We start from the raw sequence: 24,408 nt of genomic DNA on the forward strand, positions 1-24,408 counted from the left end.
TTATATACAAAAGTTGAGATGGGTACACTTAGAGTCTGTCCCTTTGCAACCTAAGACTCAGAAGTTCTATATGTTACTAACTCTAATTTCCCACCTAAAATCATAATCCTTTGTGATGCCAAAAAACAACCTGGCATGTTGCCACTATGATGTCAGGTGGTAATATCCCAGCTGTGGAAATAAACGTAAACTGAACTTTCTTTTGCAGTTAATGAAAGTCATATTGTGGTCCAAGCTTTGCGCCTCAATACCATGTCAAAGCTTACATTTGCAGACTGTGCACGGTTTGATGCATTGGTTAAAGATGTCTTCCCTGGCAGTGATTTTAAGGATGTAGAATATGCTGAATTAACCACTGCTTTACAACAAGTCTTTGAGGAAGCCAATTTGGAAATTATAAACACCCAGGTAAATATGAAATATAAGCATAGACCAAGTTTAGATGTTCTGAATTAAGAGTGTCAGTGAGGCTTGTGTTGCTAATCTATTCATTTTGCTTTAGTTACTTTCAACCTTTTAATGTTTATAACGTGAGCCCTTGATTTGCTTGAATACAGAGATTTTTCTACTCTTTGCTTCTGCACCTACAAGTTCCTAAAATAAATTTAAATTAAGGGAAGAGAATGAGAGTATACAAAACCAAACAGGAATGTGTGAAATTGGGGTTAGAGAACAGGTTTGATTTAATGCTGTTAACCTCCTGTAACCACTATTTCTTTTTTATACAGATCAAGAAAGCTTTGGAATTGTATGAACAGCTACGTCAGAGAATGGGTGTGGTAATTGTAGGTCCGAGTGGTGCAGGTAAATCAACACTTTGGCAGACGTTAAGGACAGCGCTTGGTAAAACTGGCAAAGTGGTGAAACAGTATACCATGAATCCCAAAGCTATGCCTCGACATCAGTTACTAGGTCACATTGACATGGACACCAGGGAGTGGTCTGATGGTGTGCTTACGAGCAGTGCTCGACAAGTGGTACGAGAACCGCAAGGTATGTTTATCCAGTAGTCTGTGTTGTGCTCAACATACTGAAATAAACTTTCTTTTGTTTGTCCATATTTTGACAATATGCTAATTTAAAATTGTTGAAAGTGGCCAGTGTAAGGTCAAAAAGGCTTATGGCAATACCATTGTCAAGAACCTCAGTTTGTAATTTCCAAGTTAGTGTAATATGAAATAAATGGCATGCAAATATGCATCAGAAGGTGAAGAATGTAGGGAATATTTAAAAAGGTTATATGTGAAGTGTATAAAACTAATAAATTATAATTGTCATAGAGAATGAAAAATGGTTAGAAATTTAGCAAGGCTTCATATTCTTTAAGTTTTTCCAGTGGATTTGTTGTTTTGTATTTTTATTTGTAAGTAGATGTTAACTCATGGATAATCTGCGATGGTGACATCGACCCTGAGTGGATTGAGTCTTTGAATTCTGTTCTGGATGATAATCGATTACTCACTATGCCCAGTGGAGAAAGAATTCAGTTTGGCCCAAATGTAAACTTTGTATTTGAAACGCATGATCTGAGTTGTGCCTCTCCTGCCACAATTTCACGAATGGGAATGATCTTCCTGAGGTGAGACACGAGGGCATTTGAAATTTACACAACTTATTTATCACCATGAATAGTTATTAGCTTTTTAAAACCCTATTGTGTCAGCTGTGTTTGGCAGTGATAGGTTAGTATATGACTTTTATTTATATATATAGTCTCTTTATAGAGTTTCAGCAACATGCTTAAACTTCTTCTAAATTGTCTTGTTTTCCTTCTAGCTTTGCACCTTTTTGTGCTTATTCATTTATTTATTGATATTATCATAGAAATGTGGGGCTGGAAGGGACCTCAAGAGGTCATTGGGTCCAACGCCCAGCGCTGAGACGGGACCAAACAGACTTAGACTGTCCTTGACAGGTGTTTGTCTAACCTGTTCTTAAAAACCTCCATTGATGGGGATTCAGTAACCTCCCTTGAAGCCTATTCCGGAGCATAATTACCCTTACAGATAAAAGTGTTTCCTAATATCTAACCTAAATCTCCTGCGCGGTAGATTAAGCCTACTACTTCATTTCCTAACTCCAGTGGACGTGGAAAACAGTTGATCCCCATTCTCACTATAACATCTCTTAACATATTTAAAGACTGTCAGATCCTCCCTGAGTTTTCTTTTTTCAAGACTAAATGTGCCAAGTTTTTTTTTAACCTTTCCTCATATGTCAGGTTTTAAAACCTTTTTATCATTTTTGCTGCTCTCTTCTGGACTCTCTCCAATTTGTCCACAACTTTCCTAAAGCGTGGCATCCAGAATTAAACACAGTACTCCAGCTGCAGCCTCACCAGTGCTAAGTAGAGGGTGACAGTTACCTCTCCTGTCTTACATACAACAGTCCTGTTAATACACCACTGAATAACATTAGCCTTTTTTGCAGCTGCATCACATTGTTGATTCATATTCATTTTGTGATCCGTTCCATTATACCCCCAAGATTCTTTTCAGCAGTACTACCACCTAGCCAGTTATTTCCCTTTTTGTAGTTATGCATTTGATTCTTGTTTCTTGAATGTAGTCCTTTATGTTTATGTTTATTGAATTTCATCTTGCTGATTTCAGTCAAAGGACTAATCCTGTCCTCCAAAGTGCTTGCAAGCCTTCCCAGCCTGATGTCATTTTCAAATTTTATAAGCATACTCTTCACACCATTATCATTAATGAAAATATTGAATAGTATCGAACCTAGGACTGATCCCTGCGGGACCCCACTAGATACACTCTCCCAGTTTGACAGTGAGCCATTGAAAATTACTTTTTGAGTGTGGTCTTGCAACCAGTTGTGCACCCACATTATAGTAATTTCATCTAGATCACATTTCCCTATTTGTTTATGAGAATGTCATGTGGGACGGTATCTGAAGCCTTAATAAGATCAAGATATATCATGTCTACCGCTTCTCCCCTTATTCACTAGGCCAGGAACCCAGTCAAAGAAGGAAATGAGGTTGATCTGGCATGATTTATTCTTGACAAATCCATACTGGGTATTCCTTGTAACCATATAATCCTCATGGTGCTCACAAATTGATTGTTTAATAATTTGTTCCAGTATATCTTTTCAGGTGTAAAAGTTAGACCTACAAGTCTGTAATTTCCTTTTTTAAATTAATTTTTATGAATGGTTTCAGAGGGGTAGCTGTGTTAATCTGTATCAGCAAAAACAATGAGGCGTCCTTGTGGCACCTTAGAGACTAACAAATTATATGTATTTTAGGGGTTGGCTTTAGCGCTGAGCCCCCACTTGGTAAGGCAACTCCCATCTTTTCATGTGCTGTATATTTATACCTGCTTACTTTTTTTCACTCCATGCATCTGATGAAGTGGTTATAGCCCATGAAAGCTTAGGCCCAAATACATTTGTTAGGCTCTAAGGTGCCACAAGGACTCCTCATTGTTTTTTTTAATTAATGACATTTTATTTTATTTTATTTTTATTATAAAACTGGTGATTTCATTGTAATGCTAACTTCTGAAAATGTTCACTTACTCTGAGTAGGTGGAGTTGTCTGTATAGATGTTACCTGTGTTTGCCTATTTATCTCTGAAATCAAGTTTTTCATCTGTTACCTTGTAAGCTACCACTGTATTTGAGACTCCTAAATGTCTCCAGTCATTCTCTTTGCACTTTACTGACTATGGTCAGTAAAGCCTCTTAGGGAAGGGCAGTTTTTTGCCCTGCACCTTTCACCAAGTACCCCATGTCATATCTCTTTCCCCTTTCTTTCTCTTACCAAAGGTCAGAAGTTTGTTTTCCCTGACTTAGATAATGGGTTGCTTTAAATTGCCCCTAAATACCATAAGACCCCCAAATATTTTAAAGAAAACACAATTTATTAGAAAAAATGTAAGAAAATTGCACTGAATCAAAATTAAACCATTGTCCTTTTCTTGTAATTACAGAAATCAGAAAGTAAATGCACACATCTTCAGGCTACTCAATCAGTTTCTCATAGAATTAGAGCCTTATTTTGAAATTTGACAGTAATATTCAAGATACTCTATTTCTAGTTTACATCCTTTTTCTGCATATCTGAATGCTTTTTATTCAAGAGCATAAATTTTTTTACCCTTTTTTTACTGAAAGGCAAATTTAAATATAGAGAGGTTAAATGACTTTCCTAAAGTCATACAGTGGATCTTTGGGAGAGCTGAGAACACAACCCAGGCCCCTTGACTCAGTCATCCTGCTTGAGCCTTTAGATCATACTGCATCCATCTGCATGGATACGTGGCTATTTTGTTTTTTTTTAATCTGAAGTATGTCTTGTTCTAGTGATGAAGATACAGATCTTAATTCTTTGATAAAATCTTGGCTAAGAAACCAGCCTGAAGAATGCAGACATAACCTTGAAAATTGGATTGGGGACTATTTTGAAAAGGCGTTAAACTGGGTTCTAAAACAGGTGAGTAACTCACCAAGTTTTAATACCTTTCTGGATTTTATTCAAATTTATGAACTTGGTGTAGACATCAGCCAGAATTTTTAAATGTGGTCTCTAAAGTTAGGCATCTAAATAAGGGGTCTGATTTTTCAGTTCCCAGAGCTCTCATTGACTAATCATGGATTTAGGTATCTTAGTTTAGGCTCATAAAATTTGAAATTTCTGCCCAAAATCCTTAACAGGAAGGCATGTGCTTTGCTAGGCTTGAGGAAAATTTAAAAACAACGTTATAAATCATTAAATAATTCTACATAGGCAGGAACCTCTGCAAGCTGTTCCTTACAGAGATTTCCCTTCACTTGTGCTATCTTCAGGAAAGGGAAGTGGGCAGGATGTCCTGAAAACCCATGGATCCCAGATGGGAGTCTATGACCATGCATATAGACCACTTTATGGTGTTTCTGTGCTTGCTTTGTGCTTCCTATGGCTCCAGCATCCCTTCCTGGCTTCATACCCCTCACAATGGAGCCATGCAGGCCTTGTGCTGCTGGCCTCTGTTCCATGGAACTTCCTTTAAAGAGGGATCCCCAGTGCTGAGAGGCAATCTTGCTGTATTTCCTTGGAGAATCTACATAGCCTGATGGGGATTAAGATTTGTTTCTCCCATAGCTGTCTCTTTCCTCCATGCAGATTTCTACACTTTTGTGTGGGATCTAGGAAAAGGTTGTTTCTCCACCCCTTTCTGTGGGGGAGAGTGAGATTCACACATGGAGGGTCCCTTCTGGACACATATCTCCATTGCACAATTGTGCACATTTCTTTGCATTCAGTAGGCTAATATATAACAGAAGGATGACTGAACATAAATAGTAAGTTGGTTTGGTATAAGAGTCAGAAGTAAATATTTTAAAAGTATGTGATTGCAAATGGATCACCTCTTCTAGACCTGAATGGATCAAATTTTCTACCAATTTTAAAAGTCTAAAAGTGGCTTCTAATAGCAATGAAACTGACATATTTACTTGCACCATAACTCATTTATTTTGCTGCTAGAAATTTGTTTAAAGTTATATTATTATTATAAATTCTTATACACTATTATAAATTCAAATTTACAGAATGACTATGTGGTAGAAACAAGTCTAGTTGGCACTGTGATGAATGGGTTGTCTCATCTCCGTGGGTGCACTGATCGTGGACAATTTATTATTAGCTTAATGCGGGGTCTTGGTGGAAATCTCAACATGAAATCACGACTAGAATTTACAAAAGAGGTAATACTTTTTTTCTATCTTATCTCAAACTACTAGATGAATAAAACAGAAATTTTGATTTTGCTATGGTTTAAGAGTATAAAAATACAATAAGAGTTAGTCCCTGCCTTAGTGAGTTTATAATCTAATTTGAGATTGGATGGAGGGAAATAGATCAACCATAGAGAGGCAGATGGTAGTCAAATCCATGAGAGTGGTCAAGATAACTTATAGATAAGGTGCAAAGAGAGAAGGTGACAAAGGATGGAGCCCTGTGGGAAGCCCATGGAAATGGGGAGAAGGGAAAAGGAGGAGAATCCATCCAATGAGATTTTGAAGGTGCCATCACTGAGGTAGGATGAGAATTGTGAGAGGATGAGATCACAAAGGACAAAGGGTTATAGGATTTCAAGAACTGGGGAGTGATCAAGGATGTTGAATGCCACTGAGAGGTCAAGGAGGATGAATAAGGAGCACAGGTTCTGAAATTTAGCCATGGATGCACATGAGTAACTTAACTCACATGAGTTGTCCCATTGATGGTAATTAGACTACTCATATTAGTAAAGTTTCTCATGTGTATAAGTGCTTACAAAATTGGGCCCTAAATTAATTCTGATGATATCATATAGTTTTGTTACAAATTATGCATTTGTATTTTTTGGAAGATGAGGAAGGTTTTTAGTCAGGAGCATTACAGAAGCACCTGCCACAACATCACTTGTGGCAAACTGGGGCCATGGGATATCAAACTGCTGATTAAATACTTCATTCCTCCCAGCCCTTCAACATGTGGAAATTATCATCATTTCTTTTAAAAAAATAAGTGGGTATACTGTTGCCTCCCAAAAGCGTTTATCCATATGTACATACTTCAAAACATTCTTAGTCCCATCCCTCCTTAAATGTCCATTTCTTTGATCACAAACATATTCCATTTTATTATAGGTGGAGCTGGTTCCATCACCTATCCTTAAAGTTGCCTAACATTTTCTATTACAGAACTCAGTTGCTTTTATCTTTGACAAAAATCACCTGAAATTTTCAGTATTGGGTGTTTGTCTAAGGCTGGTTTCTTCTGGGAAAGTTTCAGCTAAAGCAGTTTAGTCATTTCTGAGGATGAGATTATGTGTCTTTTTCCATGTTAAACACATTCTTACAATTGTTTCATTAAGGCCTAATACCGCTAAACTTACTACTTCCATGGCTTGAAATTTGTCATCACCCTGATGACAGGGATGTGCCTTTTGTCATCCCCATGAAAATTTGCCCAAATTTGGCCAAACTATAAGCCTCCAAAATATCTCGGTTTTCACGTGTTCAATAGAGAGAGACTTGTTGGAATTTGGCAGATATATTTGCTGAAGATTCTGTGCGTACTGGGCATGCTGCAGCCCAAGGCTGTGGTACTAAGTAGGACTTTCCCTTAACAGTCCATAATTTCCCTTGTTGGGACAGTATAGTTTGTGCAGCCACATTTTTTTAGCCCAGGATAACATGAAGTGATTTAAGATTGTATAAATTCTAAGTAAATCCTCACACACAGAGAGACAGTTTCATTCATATCTTTAAAAGTATTAGGGACAAAAATGATGACTGTGAGCGGTAGGCGTTCCTACCAGATCACAAAATAGGAAAAAGAAAAAAGTTACTTTAAAAGAAAGAAACAGTTACCTCTTTAGGCAGCCTTAATTCTGGAATTTTTTAACTTTTACAGTTGACTACTAATTGTGTGTGCTTCATTTTCTCTCAGTGGGAGAATCATAGAATCATAGAATATCAGGGTTGGAAGGGACCCCAGAAGGTCATCTAGTCCAACCCCCTGCTCGAAGCAGGACCAATTCCCAGTTAAATCATCCCAGCCAGGGCTTTGTCAAGCCTGACCTTAAAAACCTCTAAGGAAGGAGATTCTACCACCTCCCTAGGTAACGCATTCCAGTGTTTCACCACCCTCTTAGTGAAAAAGTTTTTCCTAATATCCAATCTAAACCTCCCCCACTGCAACTTGAGACCATTACTCCTCGTTCTGTCATCTGCTACCATTGAGAACAGTCTAGAGCCATCCTCTTTGGAACCCCCTTTCAGGTAGTTGAAAGCAGCTATCAAATCCCCCCTCATTCTTCTCTTCTGCAGGCTAAACAATCCCAGCTCCCTCAGCCTCTCCTCATAACTCATGTGTTCCAGTCCCCTAATCATTTTTGTTGCCCTTCGCTGGACTCTCTCCAATTTATCCACATCCTTCTTGAAGTGTGGGGCCCAAAACTGGACACAGTACTCCAGATGAGGCCTCACCAATGTCGAATAGAGGGGAACGATCACGTCCCTCGATCTGCTCGCTATGCCCCTACTTATACATCCCAAAATGCCGTTGGCCTTCTTGGCAACAAGGGCACACTGCTGACTCATATCCAGCTTCTCGTCCACTGTCACCCCTAGGTCCTTTTCCGCAGAACTGCTGCCTAGCCATTCGGTCCCTAGTCTGTAGCTGTGCATTGGGTTCTTCCGTCCTAAGTGCAGGACCCTGCACTTATCCTTATTGAACCTCATCAGATTCCTTTTGGCCCAATCTTCCAATTGGTCTAGGTCCTTCTGTATCCTATCCCTCCCCTCCAGCGTATCTACCACTCCTCCCAGTTTAGTATCATCCGCAAATTTGCTGAGAGTGCAATCCACACCATCCTCCAGATCATTTATGAAGATATTGAATAAAACCGGCCCCAGGACCGACCCTTGGGGCACTCCACTTGATACCGGCTGCCAACTAGACATGGAGCCATTGATCACTACCCGTTGAGCCCGACAATTTAGCCAGCTTTCTACCCACCTTATAGTGCATTCATCCAGCCCATACTTCCTTAACTTGCTGACAAGAATACTATGGGAGACCGTGTCAAAAGCTTTGCTAAAGTCAAGAAACAATACATCCACTGCTTTCCCTTCATCCACAGAACCAGTAATCTCATCATAAAAGGCGATTAGATTAGTCAGGCATGACCTTCCCTTGGTGAATCCATGCTGGCTGTTCCTGATCACTTTCCTCTCATGCAAGTGCTTCAGGATTGATTCTTTGAGGACCTGCTCCATGATTTTTCCAGGGACTGAGGTGAGGCTGACTGGCCTGTAGTTCCCAGGATCTTCCTTCTTCCCTTTTTTAAAGATTGGCACTACATTAGCCTTTTTCCAGTCATCCGGGACTTCCCCGGTTCGCCACGAGTTTTCAAAGATAATGGCCAGTGGCTCTGCAATCACAGCCGCCAATTCCTTCAGCACTCTCGGATGCAACTCGTCCGGCCCCATGGACTTGTGCACGTCCAGCTTTTCTAAATAGTCCCTAACCGCCTCTATCTCCACAGAGGGCTGGCCATCTCTTCCGCATTTTGTGATGCCCAGCGCAGCAGTCTGGGAGCTGACCTTGTTAGTGAAAACAGAGGCAAAAAAAGCGTTGAGTACATTAGCTTTTTCCACATCCTCTGTCACTAGGTTGCCTCCCTCATTCAGTAAGGGGCCCACACATTCCTTGGCTTTCTTCTTGTTGCCAACATACCTGAAGAAACCCTTCTTGTTACTCTTGATAATTTCCCTTGTTGGGACAGTATAGTTTGTGCAGCCACATTTTTTTAGCCCAGGATAACATGAAGTGATTTAAGATTGTATAAATTCTAAGTAAATCCTCACACACAGAGAGACAGTTTCATTCATATCTTTAAAAGTATTAGGGACAAAAATGATGACTGTGAGCGGTAGGCCTGTGGCTACATTTGTGTGCTCATAAGTGCTACATGAGTGCTTATGACTGCAACTGAAGTCAGTAGGAGCTGTATTTTGAACCTACTAAGTACTTTGTAAAGTCAGGCCCTCAGTGTCTCAAGGAAATGAATGAGGAAATTTATTCCATGAGGTCTGGCGCCATGCATCAAATGAAAAATAAGTATTGGATAACTACCCATTCACTAACTACCCAATGTATACGCACAATGGGATTGAATTAAGGTTGCATAGGCAACCTTAATTTTTGCATTTCCTAATTTTTGAGCGCTTGACTTTGCAAATTTACTATTCTTTTAACATAATTTTTTGGATGTACTCATAATTATAGTTATTGTGTTGTTATTAGGAATGCAGATTTTTAACAGCTTAATTGTTGTTCTTTTAAAATTTTTGTAAAGATTTTTAATTGGACACGAGAATCTCCGCCAGATCCCAGGAAGCCACTGGACACATATTTTGATGCTGACACTGGACATTTAATGTCATATCAACTGAAAAAACCTATACATTTGACTGCTGATGACTTTAGTAATCCCCGAACACTTCCTGTCATTCAAACCCCAAACATGCAGAGAGGTTTAGATTACTTCAGACCATGGCTAGACTTTGACAATAAGCAGCCATTTCTTCTTGTTGGGCCTGAAGGATGTGGAAAGGGGTAAGTTTTGTTTTGTTTTGTTTTTTGTTTTAACTGTTTTAATCTAATTTTTCTAAGTTTGGTGATAAAGTTTTGGAACATTTTTGCATAGTGAAGGTTTCTGCTCAATTGATAAAGTTGTTTCTTTAGGTGAAATACTAATAGAACCATTTGAAATGTTCTTTGACACATCTGTCACTAAAACATTAGTAACATCAATCTCAGTCTGTGTGTCTGTTTGTCCAGCATCTATTCTAATGGGACGCTGGTTCTGATTGGAACTTTGGTGCTAATGGAATACAAATAGTAAATGATACATACTTGTGATTGGTGGGGGCCCACTTATTCACTACCAGAACATTGTTTGAATTACTTTCTTCTCTGACCCTAACAGAGTCCTTCCTCTGCTCGGCGTGTACTCAGGTTGTTTAAGAGTGTCTGTCTGTCTGTCTGTCTCTCTCTCTCTCTCTAAATAAGAGTTCCTTTCCCCTGCTCCTTGTGACTAACAAAACATTATTACCCCTGTTTGTGTATCTCTTTCAGCTCGGTACAGGTGCTCTTTCTCAAGCACGAAGTGTGGATACTGCTTGACCAGATGAGGCTCCATTACTTCCCCATTTACAGCGACCAGTTGGTCATATGCATGGCTCAGTGTAGGGTCACTTTTCTGTGCCTGCAAAAAATTCCTATCTTGCAGGAGTGCGTCCACATCCAGATAACCTCTTCCTCTCCTGAAGGGGCTGACAGTTCTTTTCCTTGTGACAGAAAATATCATGTTACTTCTATATAAATCCATGGTACGCCCACATCTTGAATACTGTGTGCAGATGTGGTTGCCCCATCTCAAAAAAGATATATTGAAATTGGAAAAAGTTCAGAAAAGGGCAACAAAAATGATTAGGGGTTTGGAACAGCTTCTGTATGAGGAGAGATTAATAAGACTGGGACTTTTCAGCTTGGAAAAGAGGTGGCTAAGGGGAGATATGATTGAGGTCTATCAAATCATGACTGGTGTAGAGAAAGTAGATAAGGAAGTGTTGTTTACTCCTTCTCATAACACAAGAACTAGGGTTCACCAAATGAAATGAATAGGCAGCGGGTTTAAAACAATAAAAGGAAGTATTTCTTCACACAATGCACAGTCAACCTGTGGAACTCCTTGCCAGAGGATGTTGTGAAGGCCAAGACCATAACAGGGTTCAAAAAAGAACTAGATAACTTCATGGATGATAGGTCCATCAATGGCTATTAACAAGGATGGGCAGGAATGGTGTCCCTAGCTTCTGTTTGCCAGAAGCTGGGAATGAGCGACAGGGGATGGATCGGTTATCTGTTCTGTTCATTCCCTCTGGGTCACCTGGCACTGGCCATTATCAGAAGACAGGATACTGGGCTAGATGGACCTTTGTTCTGACCCAGTAGGGCCGTTCTTATGTTCTTATTCCCTCCTCAGGGTCTTCCAATTCCCCAAGGTTTACTAGGCTTTCGGGTCACTCTGCAATGATCAACCAGGATCCCTGTTTGCTGGGCCAGCCTGTTCATTAATCACTTGCCAAAAAAATGGGCAGTGCTGGTCTCCCATTATGGGATACTCCAGTTTCTCCACTAGTGGTACAGCTGTCACGTTGGTACATGTCCCCACAGTCAGCTGTAAACATTGGCTAGGATAGGTTTTCACTTTGCCATGTATACACTGTAGATGGAATCAGCCTTTTGAGGGTGTTGTCATCTCTTGTGAAGGAGACTTGGACCACCGTCTGACTACAGACAGAGTCCAAGTCCTTGAACTCTTTTCCCTTGGACCAGCACCAGCACCATCAACTTGGGAAATGGTGTTTTCCATGAATGGGTTTCTGCAGTCCAGCCCTGGGCATAATTACATTCCTTAAGAGAGTGTTTTTTCTTTTGTGTGTTCTGTGTGGCCACAGGAGCAGCAAGTCACTTGGCTGGCACTGACGGTATCTTTCCTAGTTGGGGGCGTACTCAGCTGTGGAGTAGTGGCTGACCCCTGTTCTGCAGGTCCGACTTCAGTTGCTTGAGATGCTTGGTAGTCCGACTGGCAGTGTCACTGACATGAGTTTCCTCAGAAATGTCCAAATTGTCCAAGATGGCTGACTGTTTATAATTCTTAGACTTCTCCAGGTCTAGGTTGTGGTAGGCCATCTGTGGCAGACCCATCAAGTATGGAGCCAAATCAAAGCCTACTCCACCAGGAGATTAGTGCTCTGCTCTCAAAGTTAATTAAAAAGGCGTTAGGGTATTGTCTGTCCCCATCTTGGTTAACTTCATGGGTATTGGTGGGGGATCCACTTTGACAGAAGGCTGCCCTTGTGGTGATCGTAAGGTCAGCACTATCTGTTGTATCATCTCCTTGTGGAACTCCTGCTGGTAGGTCATCAACTCCCTCAGCAGCTGTTGCTGCTGTTGCATTGTTTGAACTTGCTAGTGTGTGGTTTACTGCTGCAGCAATTGTTGCTGAAACTGCTGTTGCTGAGTGCTTGCTGCTGCTGCATATCAGCTAGCCATTCACACCACCACTCAGATTCCATAAGAACATAAGAATGACCATACTGGGTAAGACCAATGGTCCACCTTGCTGGGTATCCTATTTCTGCCAGTGGCCAGTGCCAGATGCTTCAGAGGGAATGAACAGAACAGGGCAATTTTGAGTGATCTATCTCCTGTTATCTAGTCTCATCTATTGGCAGCTGAAGGTTTAGGGACACATGGAGCATAGGGTTGCATCCCTGGCTATCTTGGCTAATAGCCATTGATGGACCTGTCCTCCATGAATTTATCTAATTCTTTTTTTAACCCAGTTATACTTTTGAACTTCACAGCATCCCATGAGAATGACTGTGCATTGTGTGAAGAAGTACTACCTTTTGTTTGTTTTAAACCTGCTGCCTATTAATTTCACCAGATGACACCCAGTTCTTGTGTTATGTGAAGGGGTAAATAACACTTTCTAATTCATTTTCTCTGCACCATTCACAATTTAATAGATCTTTATCATATCCCCCCATACTCATCTATTTTCTAAGATGAACAGTCTAGTCTTCTTAATTTCTCCTCACATGGAAGCTGTTCCATATCCTAATAATTTTCTTTGTCATTCTTTGCACCATTTCCAATTCTATTATATCTTTTTTGAGATGAGGTGACCAGAACTCCATGCAGCATTCAAGGTATGGGCGTATCATGGATTTATATAGTGGCATTATGATATTTTCTGTCTTATTATCGATCCCTTTTCTAATGATTCCTAACATTCTGTTGGCTTTTTTGACTGTTACTGGACATTGAGTAGAAGTTCTCAGAGAACTCTCCACAATGAATTGAGTTGTAACAGCTAATTTAGACCCCATCATTTTGTATGTATAGTTGGAATTAAGGTTTCAGAGTAGCAGCCATGTTAGTCTGTATTCACAAAAAGAAAAGGAGTACTTGTGGCACCTTAGAGACTAACCAATTTATTTGAGCATAAGCTTTCGTGAGCTACAGCTCACTTCATCGGATGCATAAAGTGGAAAATACAGTGAGGAGATTTATATAAACACAGACCATGAAAAAATACACATTGTAAGGAGAGTGATCACTTAAGATGAGCTATTACCAGCAGGAGAGTGGGGTGGGGGGAGAGAAAACCTTTTCAAGTGATAATCAAGGTGGGCCATTTCCAGCACATTTCCAGGAGTTAACAAGAATGTCTGAGGAACGGGGCTAGGTGGGGAATAAACAAGGGGAAATAGTTTTACTTTGTATAATGACTCAACCACTTCCAGTCTCTATTCAAGCCTAAGTTAATTGTATCCAATTTACAAATTAATTCCAATTCAGCAGTCTCTCGTTGGAGTCTGTTTTCGAAGTTTTTTTGTTGAAGAATAGTCACTTTGAGATCAGAAATCGGGTGACCAGAGAGATTGAAGTGTTCTCCGACTGGTTTATGAATGTTATAATTCTTGACATCTGATTTGTGTCCATTTATTCTTATATGTAGAGACTGTCCAGTTTGCCCAATGTATATGGCAGAGAGGCATTGCTGGCACATGATGGCATATATCACATTGGTAGTTTTCCTACCAATGCTATTCCTACCTACATGCCTCCAGCTTTCACCCAGACCACACCACACGATCCATTGTCTACAGCCAAGCTCTACGATACAACCACATTTACTCCAACCCCTCAGACAGAGACAAACACCTACAATATCTCTATCAAGCATTCTTACAACTACAATACCCACCTGCTGAAGTGATGAAACAGAGTGACAGAGCCAGAAGAGTACCCAGAAGTCACCTACTACAGGACAGGCCCAACAAAGAAAATAACAGAACGCCACTAGCCATCACCTTCAGCCCCCAACTAAAACCTCTCCAATGCATTATCAAGGATCTACAACCTATCCTGAAGGATGACCCATCACTCTCACAAATCTTGGGAGACAGGCCAGTCCTTGCTTACAGACAGCCCGCCAACCTGAAGTAAATACTCACCAGCAACCACACACCACACAACAGAACCACTAACCCAGGAATCTATCCTTGCAACAAACCCCGTTGCCAACTGTGCCCACATATCTATTCAGGGGACACCATCATAGGGCCTAATCACATCAGCCATACTATCAGAGGCTCGTTCACCTGCACATCTACCAATGTGATATATGCCATCATGTGCCAGCAATGCCTCTCTGCCATGTAAATTGGTCAAACTGGACAGTCTCTACGTAAAAGAATAAATGGACACAAATCAGTTGTCAAGAATTATAACATTCATAAACCAGTCAGAGAACACTTCAATCTCTCTGGTCACTTGATTTCTGATCTAAAAGTGACTATTCTTCAACAAAAAAACTTCGAAAACAGACTCCAACAAGAGACTGCTGAATTGGAATTAATTTGCAAATTGGATACAATTAACTTAGGCTTGAATAGAGACTGGGAGTGGTTGAGTCATTACACAAAGTAAAACTATTTCCCCTTAAAGAAAAGGAGGACTTGTGGCACCTTAGAGACTAACCAATTTATTTGAGCATAAGCTTTCGTGAGCTACAGCTCACTTCATCTGATGCATAAAAGTGGAAAATGCAGTGAGGATGTTATTATACATTATAATGTATAATGTAAAGTCTCTAAGGTGCCACAAGTACTCCTTTTCTTTTTGTGAATACAGACTAACATGGCTGTTACTCTGAAACCTGACATAATAATAATAATAATAATTAATGGTAATAAGTGTGAACCCAGGTTTTTTTTCCTGTGTCTCTGTTGATTTGCAAATAGATTATATTCTTTTTTTTACTGGTTTCTTCTCAACAATCTAATGATATTTCCACTGTTTAAAATTCAGTCACAAAAGAAAAAGATATTCAGCTTTCCTTTTTCTTCTCTTTATCCTCATGTGCATAGTCTCTGATCCTGCAATGTATACTGCAAGAGAGGACTACTGAATTTTTGCAGAGCCCTATTGACTTCCATTGTCTTATTAAATAAGCAAATAAATAAGTAAATAGCAGGTTTGGGGCCATATTTCATTGCTCACCAACTAGCTAGTTCTTATACAAATCTGTATAAGTACTTTTCTGGAACTTCATAAATGTGAAATGATACAATTTGATTTTATAATCAAGAATATTTAGTTCAACAAAACGGATTCAGTACATTATATGTAGTACAATAAACAGTGTGCTGGCAGTTTTAAAGGTGTTTAAATTGCTTTTTAAAAATTTCTGTGTATATAAAATATATATTTATGTATTTTATTTTGTTAGAATGTTGCTTCGTTATGCCTTTTCCCAACTCCGATCTACTCAGATTGCTACAGTTCACTGCAGTGCACAAACTACATCTCGACATCTTCTCCAAAAGTTAAATCAGACTTGCATGGTAATCAGTACAAATACTGGGAGAGTATACAGACCGAAAGACTGTGAAAGGCTGGTTTTATACTTGAAGGAAATCAACCTGCCCAAACCTGATAAATGGGGAACCAGCACTCTAGTGGCTTTCCTGCAACAGGTGAACATATATGGCTTTGATAATAATTATCTTCAGAATTATAGACTAGAAATTATTTATTATGATTCAGTAAATACATATTAGAGTCCTATTTCAAATCATTTGATATACAGGCAGAGTACTGTATTTTGAATTGAAAGCCTTACAATATGCTGGTGATTGTAATAGTTAACATCTTACATGTTTATTATCATTATATTTATGTGTAGTGTGATAGCATATAGAGTTGCCGTATCGAGGTCCCATTTATGCTAGGTACTATACACACATGTAATCAAAAGACAGTCTCTGTCCCCAAAAGCTTATAGTGGTTAACAGAGTAAGTTTATGGGGTTGCATAATTATTCTCTCCTCAGAGATTGGAAATTGAAATGTAATGCTTACAGTATTTTAAAAATAACTTTTTCCTCATTTTTACATTCTGTCCATCATGCATTCTTTCTCCTTCTCCAAATTCCTTCTTAAAACCCACTTCCCCACCTCCCCCCCCCCAAAATCATTTGTGTTGTATGTTGATTTTTAACAATGAATTTACTACATTCTTCCTTTTACTGAATATTTCCCCCTTTGGTTTAATTTTCTCTTACATTGCAAGCTATCTGGGACAAAGACTGTGGGCTAAGGGCTGCCCTAACTTACTTCAGCTGCTCCTGGTCTCTAAGGGACCACACAGGAGCTAAGAATTGGCAGAGTGAAGCTCCAGTATGCCCCTGACATGCCCTTTATTCTGGTTGACAGGGAGGTTAGGGAAGGAACCAAGTCTTTTGGCTTTACTTTAGCTCAGAGCTACCTCCCTCCAGGAGGAATTGTCAGCTGTCCCGTTACACCTGGATTCCAGCTCCTTTGTGCTGTTGGGTCACAGAGAAGATTCTGGCCTGATTTATGATTTTATAAAGCACCATGTTAATTTTTGTTTATAGTGCTGCATAGTTGCTTAAGAGTAATTTTTAGACACTTTTGAGGAAAATGTTAGTGATGGGTATATTGTTGGTATTTAACAAATAATAGCAACCAGAGACTCAACATTAATCTATTGTTTTCATTAGGTACCTTGCTATTTTTCATTTAATTTTACTAAAATATTTTGTTTTGTTATATTAAAGATTCTGACATACCAGGGATTTTACGATGAAAATCTTGAATGGGTTGGTTTAGAAAATATCCAAATTGTGGCATCCATGTCTGCTGGGGGAACATTAGGAAGGCATAAACTTACATCCAGATTTACTTCTGTTGTTCGTCTTTGTGCAATTGAGTAAGTATCTGCAAGAACCTACCTGACTTTGAGATCTCAGATTCAGTTTGCAGGTCTGCTTGCCTCTGCCTGTCCTTCTTGATGTGAGACTTTTGAAAACAAGGAATGTGATTTTTGTCTGGCAAGTCAAGCCTCTAATCTTTCCTAATAATGTAGAATCTTCACATAGTATCATTGTTGCTACCTCTCAGTGTTTAAAACCAGTTAAAGAGCAATATATAATTATTTTAATTCACCTTGTTGTGCCGAAGTATCTGAAATAAGTTTTAAAGTAGAATTACTTTGCTTCTAGTAGGTTACAGCTTTACAGCCTTATTTTAAAGTGCTGGTTGGTTAGTGGATTAAATACTTTGTGAGGAAGGGTTTGTAAGTTGGAAGATATTTAAAGATACACATAGAAAGTCTTTGAGGGTTGCATATTCAGATAAAACCAAAATGCATTTAAGTTACTGCTGGACTGTAAGGCTCTATTTTATTGAAGGTTCAGAGTAAATTATAGTTATAAATCTAAAACCATTTTTGGTATGGAAATTAAGAATGTTGGTACATCACAATTTCCTTGGACTCTATTTTTTTCCCTCTAGCTATCCAGAAAGAGACCAACTGCAAACAATTTATAGTGCATATTTAGAGCCTGTGCTTCACAAAAACCTAAAGAATCACTCTGTTTGGGGTTCCTTACCAAAAATACATCAGCTGGCAGGATCAATGGTTCAAGTATATGAGCAGGTATAGTGCTTTGATTTCTTTTTTGGGAAATGGAGGTGAAAAACTGAAAAGCAGCCGTGTCTTTTAATCTCTGGCTTTGGACAGTAACAATAGATTATACAATGTTTTACCATATTTAAAATCTAAAAGCAAGTTATTTTTTATGTTGATCTCAGAATTAAAGTGAAGGGTATATGCATGTGGTTATGGACATGAAAGGATGGTCCAGTGGTTAGGGCCCTAATCTAGGATTTGTGAGACTTGGGTTCAATTCCCTGCTGCACCACAAACTTCCTGTGTGTGCTTGGACAAGTAATTTATGGACTCAAAGACTTTAAGGCCAGAAGGGACCATCATGATCATCTGGTCTAATCTCCTGTACATTGCAGGCCACGGAACCTCATCAACCCACTCCTATAATAGACCCATAACCTCTGGCTGTGTTACTGAAGTCCTCAAATCAGGATTTAAAGATTTCAAGTTCTGGAGAATATACTGTTTACACTAGTAAATGGTGGATTCAGCCTCCATACCCCATCTGTAAAATGAGGATAACTCTACTTCACACTGAAGATCGCAAGTTGCTCAGATACTATGCTTTTGTATGATGATGGGGGCCATACGTAGGACTAAGTATTCCAAATAGTGTGCATATAAAACATGACATTGAGACACACAAATACATTTTTAACTTCCCACTCAAAATTTTAGGGTCCTCGCCAAGAATATAATCACGTTAAGCATTTAAACATAGTCTCACTGGATTTAGTAGGACTAATTACACGGATTGGGACCCAGGTGCTTTACTCACGTGTAGGTAGAATGATCACATCCTTAAAAACAGATGGAGCATGGGCACAGCCTCCAACTAGTCACATAATTCAAATCTTCAAAGAAATGTGTGCAAGTGTCATTCTGGTCAGGCAAGGTTAATAGATGTTTGAAAATCTTGATTAAGGAAACTTAGGTTAGCCAAAAGTTTTCCATTAGTGGAAGGCTGAATCTTTATGATGATAAAAGGTTGTGGTGGAGGTAGAGCCAAGTTTGCAGAATTTAATAACTAGGCCGTTTCCCACCGTGCAGAGAATTGTATTACATATAAACCATTTCAGACCCCAATTGGCAGGTTTAATAGAACAGACATACTAAAGAAACACTACCTGTGTATTGAATAGTAACAATATTTCTATCCTTTTGAGACTCTACACATTTTGAACATCAATAGCTTACATATAATAGTCTAAGGAGAATCAGATCAAAATATTTGTTATCCTTTTGGTAAACACCTGCAGTCTCATGCCTTGCATGCTTTTCATATGGCCTATTCTTTATCTGTATATTTTATGAGATATTAGTATAAATCTGTGTAGATAATTGTCTCATCGTCAAAGAGAGGTATGCAGTTACTCCATGAGTTAAATACCATGTGTTTTCAGATATCAATAAATAGTTAATATTTCCATTATCAGTCAGCCAAATTATGATATGCATTGTTGTTAATTTATTTTATTCATTATACCTTACATTTGTATAGCATCTTCTATCCAGAAATACACCTTGGCCCTAGACAAATCATGTACCATACATAAGCAACACTACACAAATACAGTCATATTTAATACATGTGATTAGTCTGACCACAGGTTATTTGAAAGCATGTGTTGTATACATATCAAATGTGTTTGGGATGTCCTCCTAACCTTGGACAGGCCTTTCACCCTCTTGGTCTATTAAGAATTTGGACAAAATTCTTCTCCTGGTGCCAAACTAAAAAATCAACCCAGTTATAGATGTTTTAGACTGGTAGAGAGATTGCTCCAATGAAAGAAATAGGGAACTAATTTTTCCAATATAACCTTTTTCTCAGAAATATTATAGAATAAATATTTTAGAAATGAGATATTTTGCTTTTTTGGTCTGAAAGCAAAATGTAAACAATCCAAGATGTGTATTTTTCAGATGAATTAACAAAATGTATAAACCTGTACACGTGAAGAAAATTTACTTGGTGAAAGCATAGAAAATTGTTGAACTAAATTGTCAAGAAATCTTTGAAATTAAAATATAAATTGTGTTGTGAATAACTTATGTTTTCAGGTACGAGCAAAATTCACAGTTGATGATCATAGTCATTACCTCTTTACACCATACATTCTTACTCAGTGGGTTCTTGGCTTATTCCGATATGATTTAACAGGAGGTGAGTTACCCTGATTTGTTCCAAAAGAGAAAACATTTTTAGAATACCCAAATATTTTGTGATGTGTTTCTTATTATTGACCTATCCTGCAAACTCTCCATATGCTAAACCCCATTGAAATCTGGAAAGTTTGCAGAATGGGCTCTAATGTCAGTTGAAAAACAAAAGTTCCATTCCATGAAAAGTTATGTTGTTGTTTTTAATTTTGAAAAATAGTGTGAGATTTTTAAAATATAGGTGGGAACTATCCTGAGTTTAAAAAAGATAAATACGCCTGGGCTGTTCACTTCAGTCATTTTGATTATGAAATCCATGGACTCCACTTTCTGCAGTTGATCTGGTTTTTGGTGAGGATATCTCATGTATTCTGCATTCACAGGGTATGTCTACACTGCGAAGTAAGCACAGTTAAAAAACACCTTAGTAGAGGCTCAAATTAAATGTATACCCCAAATTAAAAAACATAGTAGAGGACCAAATCAGGCCACCATGGCTAAACAACAAAGTAAAAGTAGTGGTTAGAGGCAAAAAGGTGTCCTTTAAAAATTGGACGTTAAACTCTACTGAGGAAAATAGGAAGAAGCATATATAGTAGAAAGTCAAGTGTAAAAGTATAATTAGACAGGCCAAAAAAGAATTTGAAGAGCAACGAGCCAAAGGCTAAAAAACTAAGAGCCCCCCCGCAAAAAAAATTCTTTTAAAGTACATCAGAAGCAGGAAGCTTACCAAACAGCCAGTGGACCACTGGATGATTGAGGTGCTAAAGGAGCACTCAAGGAAGATAAGGCTTTGCAGAGACGCTAAATGAATTCTTATGCATTGGTCTTCACTGCTGAGGATGTGAGGGAGATACCCATACCTGAGCTATTCTTTCTAGGTGACAAATCTGAGGAACTGACCCAGCTTGAGTGGTCAGTAGAGGAGATTTTGGAACAAATTGATAAATTAAATAGTAATAAGTCACCAGAACCAGATGGTATTCACCCAAGAGTTCTGAAGGAATTCAGATATTAAATTGCAGAACTACTACTGCGGTATATAACCTATCCTTTAAATCCACTTCTTTACCAGATGACTGGAGGATAGCTAATGTGACACCAATTTTAAAAAGGCTCCAGAGGTGATCCTGACAATTACAGGCTGGGAAGCCAAACTTCAGTGCCAGGCAAATTGGTTGAAACTGTAGTAAAGAACAAAATTATCTGACACAACAGATGAACAAAGTTTGTTGGGAAAGGCTCAATACGGCTTTACTAAAGGGAAGTCATGTCTCACCAATCTATTAGAATTCTTGCCAACAACGATGTGAGAAAGGTGATCCAGTGAATATAGTGTACTTGACTTTCAGAAAGCCTTTGAAGGGTCTCTCACCAAAAACTCTTAAGCAAAGTAAGGAATCATGAGGTAAGAGGGAAGGTCCTCTCATGGATCAGTAACTGGTTAAAAGACAGGAAACAAAGAAAGGAGTAAATGGTAATTTTTCAGAATGGAGAGAGGTAAATAGGGATCTATAGTGGGACCAGTGCTGTGTAACATTTTCATAAATGATCTGAAAAAAGGGGTAAACATTGAGTTGGCAAAATTTGCAGATGGTACAAAATTACTCAAGATAGTTGAGACCAAAGCAGACTGCAAAGAGTTAAAAAGGGATCTCACTAGGCTGGGTGAGTGGGCAACAAAATGGCACATAGAAAAGGAGTACTTGTGGCACCTTAGAGACTAACCAATTTATTTGAGCATAAGCTTTCGTGAGCTACATCGGTTGCATCTGATGAAGTGAACTGTAGCTCATGAAAGCTTATGCTCAAATAAATTGGTTAGTCTCTAAGGTGCCACAAGTACTCCTTTTCTTTTTGCGAATACAGACTAACATGGCTGTTACTCTGAAACCTGTCAAAATGGCACATAAAATTCAATATTGATAGATGCAAATTGGAAAATATAATCCCAACTATATGTACAAAATGATGGGATCTAAATTAGCTGTTAATACTCAAGAAAGAGATCTTGGAGTCACTGTGGATAGTTCTCTGAAAACATGCGCTCAGTGTGCAGGGGCAGATAAAAAAGCCAACAGTGTTAGGAACCATTAGGAAAGGGATAGAGAATAAGACAGAAACTATCATCATGCCACTATGTAAATCCATGTTACGCCCACACCTTGAATACTGCATGCAGGTCTGGTCATCCCATCTCAAAAAAGATATATTAGAATGGGAAAAGGTACAGAGAAGGACAACAAAAATGATTAAGGGTATGGAACATCTTTCATATGGGGAGAGATTAAAAAGACTGGTACTTTTTGTCTTAGAAAAGAGATGAGTAAGAGGGAATATGATACAGGTCTAAAAAATTATGAATGGTGTAGAGAAAGTGAATAGGGAAGTGTTATGTACTCCTTTGCATAACACAAAACCAGGGGACACCCAATGAAATTAATAGGCAGCGGATTTAAAACAAACAAAAGGGAGTACTTTTTCACACAATGCACAGCCAACCTGTGGAACTTGTTACCAGGGGATGTTGTGAAGGTCAAAAGAATAACGGAATTCAAAAATAATTAGATAAGTTCCTGGAGGATAGGTCCATCAATGGCTATTAGCTAAGATGGTCGGGGATGCAACCCCATGCTCTGGGTGTCCTTAGCCTCCGATTGCCAGAAGCTGGGAGTGGATGATGGGATGGATCACTCGATGACTGCCTCTTCTGTTCATTCCCTCTGAAGCATCTGGCATGGGCCACTGTCGGAAGGCAAGATACTGGGTTAGATGAACCATTGATCTGATCCAGTATAGCCATTCTTATGTTCTTGATGTGTTCTTTATTACCAGTCCCTTTCTGTTCCCCTTTTAAAACTGGATACACAGTTTTTTAAATAGGATTATATTTTAAGAGCATAGTATTTTATTATTTTTATTACAATATATTTGTTTTTATTCTGTGTTCAGCATCTTGAGCACACTGAACAATTATTAAACAATAGTGTACTCTGCAGAAAACTTGTTTTTAAAGTATGTATTTCTCTATGTGCTTGTATAATTTTATCTTGTCTGTACCCATAAGATTTAAAAAATTATTTGATAATGCTTGTTTTTTCTTTTATTTCTTGCCTCTTGATGTGTTCGTGCTGGTATGTAATCTGATTTACTCTTTTTCAATTTGACTGTATTTTGAAATGCAAAATTTCAAATCTTTGAAATTATATTCTATCTATCTATCTATCTATCTATCTATCTATCTATCCTTTGTTGGGTCATCAGCACACACACATATATATATATGTATATATACTTTGCAGGGTCATCAACACACACACTAGATTACGTTTTGGAAATTGTTGCTTATGAAGCCCGTCGCCTCTTCCGTGACAAGATTGTTGGTGCTAAAGAACTCCTCATATTTGATAATATTTTAATGAAAGTGTTTCAAGGGGACTGGGGTTCAGACATCCTGGAGAATATGGCAGGTAATAACACATAAAATGTATTAAATCAGATTTGTTTAAATACCTGATAATATGCTTTAACACTTGAGAATGTAGACTCCTATCACAGTTATGGTTATATTTTCACAGATAGCTTCTATGTAACATGGGGAGCTCGTCATGAGGTGGGAGCATTCAGAGCACCAGAGCAGGCATTACCACCTCATGGGAAGCCACTTGGCAAATTAACTTCAGAAGACCTAAAAGATGTTATCAAAAAGGTGCGTCAAGAATAAGGAGTAATAACAAAAGAAAATACTTTCAAAAGTCTATAGTTATGTTTGTACATTGTTTAAAGTAACCAGAACTGTGTTGTCAGACATTTTTCTTTTGGTTAGAATAATACATGTAATTTGTATTCTAAAAGGGAGATACAGTTATTTTAGAAACAGAAGTTGGCATGCTTTTAAGCAATAAAGGACAAATCCAGAACCTGTGGAGAAAGGGGCACTGTGCTGGCTCTGAATTGGTCTGACTGATTTTGGGGATAGTCAGGCCATAGTGGAAGGAAGCATGGCAGGGTTCCACGCTTACTTGAGTAGTAGGGCCTGGGGATGGGAAACTCATGTAAATCAACTCCCCACAACTCCAAGTAGTCCTCAGTAGCTCTTTCTCCTTTACTCTGCCCATGTGGGGCACATGGAG

General features: G+C 38.7%; 1 protein-coding gene across 7 annotated transcripts in view; it reads left to right on the top strand.

Moving 5' to 3' along the window:
• DYNC2H1 (dynein cytoplasmic 2 heavy chain 1) overlaps positions 1-24,408 on the top strand; it is a 403,248-nt gene that overhangs the window by 68,392 nt on the left and 310,448 nt on the right. For 6 of the 7 annotated variants that reach the window (XM_073338445.2, XM_073338455.2, XM_073338435.2 and 3 more), the window contains exons 37-48: positions 209-408; positions 729-993; positions 1,372-1,579; positions 4,327-4,456; positions 5,554-5,709; positions 9,855-10,114; positions 15,870-16,116; positions 17,220-17,371; positions 17,956-18,100; positions 20,177-20,279; positions 23,578-23,745; positions 23,854-23,984. In XM_073338445.2, the coding sequence (XP_073194546.1) occupies positions 209-408; positions 729-993; positions 1,372-1,579; positions 4,327-4,456; positions 5,554-5,709; positions 9,855-10,114; positions 15,870-16,116; positions 17,220-17,371; positions 17,956-18,100; positions 20,177-20,279; positions 23,578-23,745; positions 23,854-23,984 (2,165 nt within the window). The remainder of the gene's footprint in view (positions 1-208; positions 409-728; positions 994-1,371; positions 1,580-4,326; positions 4,457-5,553; positions 5,710-9,854; positions 10,115-15,869; positions 16,117-17,219; positions 17,372-17,955; positions 18,101-20,176; positions 20,280-23,577; positions 23,746-23,853; positions 23,985-24,408) is intronic. The other variant, XM_073338408.2, reaches the window with a different exon arrangement.

The sequence above is a fragment of the Lepidochelys kempii genome, chromosome 1 (assembly GCF_965140285.1).
Source record: "Lepidochelys kempii isolate rLepKem1 chromosome 1, rLepKem1.hap1, whole genome shotgun sequence".
NCBI lineage: Eukaryota > Metazoa > Chordata > Testudines > Cheloniidae > Lepidochelys > Lepidochelys kempii.